General features: G+C 64.3%; 1 protein-coding gene across 1 annotated transcript; it reads left to right on the forward strand.

Moving 5' to 3' along the window:
• LCN15 (lipocalin 15) lies at positions 1-2,832 on the forward strand. Its single transcript, XM_003941412.3, has 6 exons — positions 1-96; positions 894-1,033; positions 1,088-1,176; positions 1,418-1,528; positions 2,433-2,534; positions 2,798-2,832. The coding sequence occupies exons 1-6, from the start codon at positions 1-3 to the stop codon at positions 2,830-2,832; spliced, it is 573 nt and encodes a 190-aa protein (XP_003941461.2).
• The last annotated feature ends 4,522 nt before the right edge of the window (positions 2,833-7,354 follow it).

Here is a 7,354-nt window from a genome sequence, read left to right on the forward strand (position 1 = left end):
ATGAAGGTGTTCCTGCTCAGCACAATCCTGGTCCTGCTCTGGGTGCCCACGGCTCAGGCCGAGGTTCTGCTGCAGCCTGACTTCAATGCCACAAAGGTACCAGGGGCCTCTGCGTTGGCCTGCGATGGGTAGGAGCTGGGCCTTTGCCAGAGACAAGGTGACCATTGTGACAGCTGCCTGTCCTGGGGAGCTTGCTCTGTGCCCAGCCCGGCATGAGCTCTAGATCCGTTCTGTGCTTAATCCTAAACCAGGCGTCCCCAAACTACGGCCCGCGGGCCGCACGCGGCCCCCTGAGGCCATTTATCCGCCCCCCCCCCCGCCGCACTTCAGGAAGGGGCACCTCTTTCATTGGTGGTCAGTGAGAGAGCACAGTATGTGGCGGCCCTCCAACGGTCTGAGGGACAGTGAACTGGCCCCCTGTGGAAAAAGTTTGAGGACACCTGTCCTAAACCAACCTGTATACGTGAGGCTGACTTTCCACTGGGCCCCGGCTGTCCGTCACAGTCTCCAGTCCCTGCCTGCCCCTCCCTGCCCCTTCTCTGTCATCGAGGAACAGGCTCCTACCCCAGCAGCAGGGGCAGGCGTGGGTGGGGTCGGTGTCCAGGCCGGTCCACTTCTCCAGGCCAATGGGCAGCCTGCCTCTCTGAAGCCTTGGGATCAAGGCTGTATAGGGATCGTTACTGCGCCCACATCACAGCTGGGGAACTGAGGCTCACAGCTGCACTGTGACCTGCCCGAGAGGAGTTCTTGTCCACCTGGACTCAGCTCACACCCAGGAGATGGCCACTCCAATCCCTCTTGCTGTGTGAGTTCTTTGTTGTTCCCTGGATCCCTGGGTAAGGAGGGCCCTGTTGCTGGCTGTCCTAGCATGTGGGTGACTAAGGCCCTGGCAGTTCTCTGGCCTCTGGTATGTTGTCTCTATGGCATCTGACTGCAAAGTCTTCCTGGGCAAGAAGGACCACCTACCCATGTCCACCAGGGCCATCAAGGCCACAGAGGAGGGTGGCCTCCACGTCCACATGGAGTTCCTGGGGTGAGCTGCCTGGGCTGAGCTGGGGGGCTGAGGCAGCTGGGTACCATGAATGAGCTGGCTATGCACTCCCAAGGCGGACAGCTGTAACCAGGTAGACGCCGAGTACCTGAAGGTGGGCTCCGAGGGACACTTCAGAGTCCCGGGTAGGTTCTGCCTTAACCGCCTTCAGGGGCGCTGGATGCTGCTTCTCTGGGGGTCACGTGAGGCTGACTTTCCACTGGGCCCCGGCTGTCCGTCACAGTCTCCAGTCCCTGTCTGCCCCTCCCTGCCCCTTCTCTGTCATCGAGGAACAGGCTCCTACCCCAGCAGCAGGGGCAGGCGTGGGTGGGTCGGTGCCCGGGCCGTCCACTTCTCCAGGCCGATGGGCAGCCTGCCTCTCCGCAGCCTTGGGCTACCTGGACGTGCGCGACGTGGACACGGACTACAGCTCCTTTGCCAGGGTCTACATCTACAAGGAGCTGGAGGGGGCCCTCAGCGCCATGGTTCAGCTCTTCAGTGAGCACCGGTCCTCGCCCGCCGGCCCGCCGGCCCGCCCCTTCCCAGAGGCCCCGCCCCACCAATTCTGCCCCACCCACCTGCCCCGCCCCTTCCCAGAGGCCCCGCCCCCACGCATTCAGCACCACCTACCGGCCTCGCCCCTTCCCAGAGGCCCCTCCTCCACCCACTCTGCCCCCCACCTACTGGCCCCGCCCCTCCTCACAGGACCCGCCCCCACCCATTAGCCCCCCCACCTACTGGCCCCGCCCCTCCCCACAGGACCCGCCCCCACCCTTTCTGCGCCCCACCTACTGGCTCCGCCCCTCCTCACAGGACCTGCCCCAGCTCACCTCCCACGTCCCTACCTTTTAGTCCCCGCCCCTTCTGGAGCTGCCCCTGCCCTCTCCTGCTGTGACCTCCTCTCACACTCCTGGCCTGGCAAGGACCACGTGGGGTGGGAGCTGGACCCTCAGTGCTTTGGGTGTGGAGGGGGTTGGCTGGGGGATCCCGCGGTGCCTGCTCCTCTCTGGCCTCCTGAGAGTGGTGTTCCGACCTTCTCTGTCCGACCTCGGGGCCTGAGTCTACGGCTGGGGCCGAGGTTCTCCATCTCCTGCGGACTCCCGGGGTGGGGGGGACAGGGGGTGAGGCTGGAGGCTTCTGGGCTGCAGGCAGAGATGCTGAAGGGGAGGTGGGGCCCAGGAGGACAGCCAGACCACCCCAACCTCCAGGACACCGCCGTGTGAATCGGGAAAGGGGGCCCTAAGATTCCTTCAGCCTGGCAGGCACTTTTGTGCAGTGCACAACCTTCGAAACCCAGGGTGGCGGACTTGCCGTCGGCACTCAGGGAGGCGGAGCGAGGCCAGGAGATACCCTGTTGCCGCCCCTTTTGCTGCTGGGTTCATGGTGACCCTGCTCTGCCCAGGCCGGACCCGGGACGTGAGTCCACAGGCTCCGAAGGCCTTCCAGGACTTCTACCCGATGCTGGGGCTTCTGGATGACACGGTGCTCATGCTGCCCAAGTCAGGTACCCTGGCAAGCCTGCCCCACCCCACGTCCCCCAGCCAGCCCTGCCTCCCGTCAGCCCACCCTTCCTCCCTGCCTCAGCACCGGCAGCCCCTGCAGCACAGACGCTGGGAGAGGCTTTGGGCAGCGCTGGGAGGGAGGCTCTAGGCTCCACTCTCTGGGGTGGCAGAGCTGTCCAGCGGCCTTGGCACCAGGGGTCGGGGGCTGCGGGAAGCGAGGGCTGTCCTGGCCGTCAGCATCTCACGGATGTCTTCCTCCCCACAGGCATGTGCATCCCCGAGATCGAGGAGGAGCCCTGACGCCTCCAGACCCCGCCCGGCCCTTCCCAGGTGGGTTCTCCAGGCCCTGCCGGGCCCTGGTCGCCTCTCCCCTCCCCATCACAGCGTCCAAACCTCCCTCCCCGGGTCTGTGCTGCCGCAGCGAGCACCACAGGACACTCTCCTTGTGAGGTCGCCTGTCCGTGGACTTAAGGCCCACTGTAATGTAGGGTGACCTTGTCTCCAGAGTCTAAACTGGCGGTATCTGCAAAGACCGTTTCCAAACAAGGCCACGTTTGGAGGTTCCCGGTGGGCCCGAAGTTTTGAAGACACAATTCAACCCACAGCTCTGTGTCCCCGCTGTGTCCACACAGCCTCTGGCTCCCTCCCCAGGGCACCGTCATGCTTTGGAATTGCGGGGGCCTCGTCTCCTCCCCCAGGGCCAGGAGGGCAGACCACAGCCTTTGTGCCCAGTGCCAATGACAGAAGCCACATGCGGGTGGGGTCTTGGGGAGACCTCCCCCTAAACCAGACACCAGAAGACTGTTGGGTCCCTCTCCCAGGCTCACAGCCACGACTTTGGGCACAACCACATGTCACAAGTCCGAAGTGACAGTCACCAGTGTCTGGAGGGACATGCCCTTCCTGGCGTGGTGGGAGGAGGTGCTGGGGGACTCCGGGGCGGGGCCGCGGTGTTGGGGGCTCCGGGGGCGGGGCCGCGGTGTTGGGGGCTCCGGGGATGGGGCCGGTGTTGGGAGCTCCAGGGCGGAACCGTGGTGTTGGGGGGCTCCAGGGGCGGGGCCGGTGTTGGGGGGCTCCGGGGGCGGCGCCATGGTGTTGGGGGGCTCCGGGGGCGGGGCCGTGGTGTTGGGGGGCTCTGGGCCTTGGCGCTTCTCCTGCTTTTCCGCCATGCATTTCCTGCCTCTTGGCTCCTCTCCATGAGTGTCGCCTCCTCTCCCAAGGTGCTCACCTGGGGACTCGCCATCCCGCCAGGGGACACTGGGGTCCTCATCCAGGCGACTCGCCATCCCGCCTGGGGACACTGGGGCTGTTCAGCTTTGCCCAGGTCTGCGTCTCCCTGCACACGCCGGCGGGCTGAGAAACACGGGATCAACACCAAATTGCCCTCCTCCAGAAAGTTCTCTGGGGAGAACGTGTGGCCCCACCCCCTCACGATCTTGAAGCAGCAGCTTTCGGGGTAGAGTTCCCGGCCTGGGCCACCTTGGATGACCCCAGAGGCTGTGGGTTCTGTGGTGGCTTCATGGCCTTTCCAGGGCTTTCTTGCCAAGCTGGCCCCTTCATCAAGGCCCTGGCAGAGGCTGTGGCTCACTGCCAGTCAGCCAGGGACTGGGGCATGGGGCTGGGTCCCCCACCCCCAGGGAAGGTGGGGAAGCGTTGGAGCCAGGACAGCCTCTCCCCAGGGGCCTCTGGGGCAGCAGTGGTGGCTGGTGTGCGTGTCCAGGGTTTGTGGGAGTTTCTGGAGCAGAATGGGCTCTACTGAGCCTGTTGGGTGGTGGCCCTGGAGGGCTGATGGGCAGCTTGTGAGGAGCAGGAAGGGCGTTTGTCTCGGGAGTGTGCAATGGAGTGACTGTGGGCTTGCTGTGCAGGAGGAGCCGGAGCCGCAGCCCTCGGGGACCACCTGGGGCCTCTCTGTCCTCCACCCCCACCCCCCGACCCCATGGGATGCCTCATGGGACGCCTCTTTCTATTCAATAAACAGATGCTGCAGCCTCACGGCCTCACCTCTTTGGAGATGCCCTGGGGGAGGGCACAGCAGGCCCCTGCCTGACCCCAGCACTGCTGGGGACACTGAGGCAGGGAGGCAGGTGTGAAGGGCCCTGGCCAAGGGAGCAGGAGGCAGGGATGAGGGAGCAGGAGGCAGTGGGGAGGAGCCCTGGGTAAAGGGACAGGGGGCAGGTGTGAGGGGCAGGGACACCAGTGTGAAGGGGTCTGGGTGAGGAGGCAGGAGGCAGGGGTGAGGGGCCCTGGGGAGAGGGAGGAGGCAGGGGGAAGGGGTAGGGGGAGGGACCTGGGGAGGAGCAGGAGGCAGCAGCCAGGCTTAGCATGTGTGGGGCTGCATCCACAGGAGAATGGGGCATCCTGGCCCAGTCACTATGGGTCCGCAGTGCCCGTGGGGAGCTGGGCATCCTATGAAGACGGTCTGGCTGCTGGGGCTCTGCTGGGCATCCTGGCCCCCGGTGCGGGGCGGGGGTGGGGAGATGTGGGAGGCTGGGAAGTTAGGCCCGTTTGGGTTTTGCCCCCACCACTGATGTGATCTCGGGCACCTGGTTCACACCCCTGGAAATGGGTCATGGTTGTGGCCAGGGCACTGCCGGCCGGCCTGGGTGCTTCACAGCAGACCCCATGGACACACGTAGCCGCCCCGCGTGCTCCTTGCTCCAAAGATGAAGAAACTGGCCGGACATGGTGGCTCACGCCTGTAATCCCAGCACTGGGGGGCCGAGGCGGGTGGGTCACCTGAGGTCAGGAGTCCGAGACCAGCCTGGCCAACATGGTGAAAGCTTGTCTCTACTAAAAATACAAAAATTAGCCAGGTGTGGTAGCAGGCGCCTGTAATTCTAGCTACTCAAGAGGCTGAGGCAGGAGAACTGCTTGAACCCGGAGGCGGAGTTTGCGGTGAGCCAAGGTTGTGCCATTGCACTCCAGCTTAGGGGACAGAGCAAGACTCTGTCTCAAAAAAAAAAAAAAAAAAAAAAAAAAATCAAGAAACCGTGGCACAGAACAGTTGGGTGACTTATCCAAGGCTGCACAGCCAGCAAGGGCCTGGGCTGGCCCTCCCCACTGTCACCCTGGTCACTGGCGGTGTGCCTGGGGCCTCTGGAACTCTGACTGCCCACTGTGTCTGGCACACATTTCAAAGGGCCGGGCGTGGGGTGGCACAGGAAGGAACTGGAGGTTCTGTTGCCTGTCAGTGCCCGAGGCCCTCAAAGGGCAGGAGCCAGAAAGGTTCAGCCTTGAGGAGCTTCTGCCCTCATCCTGCCCTCGGTCGCCCAGAGACAGCAGGTGCCCTGCTACCCACCCTTCCTCTCCTGCCAAGTCCATCTCTGGAGCCACGCTGGGGGGTCCTGACTCCTCAGCCTGGGGCTGGGGGCAGCCGGGTCCTCTGTCTCCCCAGTGTTCCCCACCATCCAGGGTCCAGGGTGGCCAGGGTCCACCTGCTGAATGGGCTTTGGTGACCAGGACTTCCCTCCTGATAGCTAACCAAAGCTTGAGCCATTCCAGATGGATGTTTCTGGCTCCCAGGGCGGGAAGGCCACCCCCACCCCAGCACCAGGGCACAAGGCTGGGAGGAGGGCTCTGGGGACCCTCGGACCTCTCCTGGCCCATGGGACCTGTGCCTCTGCTGGGAGCTGTGGGAGCTGTGGGAGCTGAAGCGCTGGACCCCAGGGTGACAGTGGCCTGGGCGGCAGCCACACTGGAGCCTGTCAGGCCCTGGCCCTGGTGGGAGAAGCCTTCCGGCTTCCCGTGGGCTCCTGTTCCCCTGTCCTGGAAGGGAGTGGGAGGAAGTGGGATGGCAGGGTGGAAGGTACTGTGCTTGTTCGGCTCATTTTCAGGCAATGGGAGTTGCCTTCAGTTTTAAAAAATACGTGTCACAAATAAAGATGTTTTTGAAAGTAAAACTTGTCTGCCTTAGAAAAAAATCATCCCTGTGCCCGAGAGATGCTTCACGGGGTCGGAGGGGGCCAGAGAGCCGGGCGGGGCCCTCCCGGGGGCTCGGGGGACTCCAGAGGGAGGTCATCCAGGGCCTCTGCCTGGCTTCATGTTCTGCTGTTTCGGTCATGACAGATGGGGAGACTGAGGTAAAGCGGCGTGCCCTGTGCCACACTGCAGGAGGGAGGGAGCCAGGGTCGGCCCCTGACGCTCCCGCCCCTCCCCCGCTGTGTCTATAATGAGGAAGAGGGGACAGACGCCAGGGTCACAGTGGCCAGGACCCCCAGCGTGTCCATGTGGTGCTGCCAGCCGGGTGGGCAGGCTCCAGGGCCATGCTCAACGCTGCCCCCCGGGCAGTGGACACAAGCTGGTCCTGGTACCTCACAAAATATACTGCTGGTGGTGGACGTGGTCTCAGGCATGGAGCGGGGCCAGACACCGAAGCGCACAGGCCGGGGGTCAAATACCGCTGCGTGCTCGATGCTGCTGGCCACGGTCAGGACATGGCCCCGCCTGCCCCCCTTGACCCTGACAGTCTTTGTGATGTTGTTCCCAGCTGGCCAAAACCAGCCCCAAACACATGTATCATGTGGAGCGGGGGTCACTGAGCCGCAGGTGGCGTGGGTGGAGCTCCTCCTCTCAGGCCCCCAGACGGCCCCGGCAGCGTCCACCATCATCCACGCACCAGGAGGGTGGCCGGGCAGACTGCCGTCTAGGCCAGGCTAACCCCTCTGGTGGGCGTGGGTGTCCCCAGGGCCGGATGCGCAGACACCCGTCTCTGAGCAGCCGGCAGCCAAGCTGTCCTGATGACCGTCCCGGGTGAGCGCACAGCCTGCCTCCGTCCATATATAATCACCTAGGCTGTGGCACACGGGAGCGCAGAGGAGCCGCC

This window comes from Saimiri boliviensis, chromosome 2 (assembly GCF_048565385.1).
Source record: "Saimiri boliviensis isolate mSaiBol1 chromosome 2, mSaiBol1.pri, whole genome shotgun sequence".
NCBI classification, from domain to species: Eukaryota; Metazoa; Chordata; class Mammalia; order Primates; family Cebidae; genus Saimiri; species Saimiri boliviensis.

Bases quoted from the DNA above. Each gene is read 5' to 3' on its own strand.
- LCN15 (XM_003941412.3), top strand. From the start codon at position 1: ATGAAGGTGTTCCTGCTCAGCACAATCCTGGTCCTGCTCTGGGTGCCC. The intron at 97-893 runs GTACCAGGGGCC...AGGCCCTGGCAG, and splicing joins CTGACTTCAATGCCACAAAG to TTCTCTGGCCTCTGGTATGT. The intron at 2,535-2,797 runs GTACCCTGGCAA...TCCTCCCCACAG, and splicing joins GCTCATGCTGCCCAAGTCAG to GCATGTGCATCCCCGAGATC.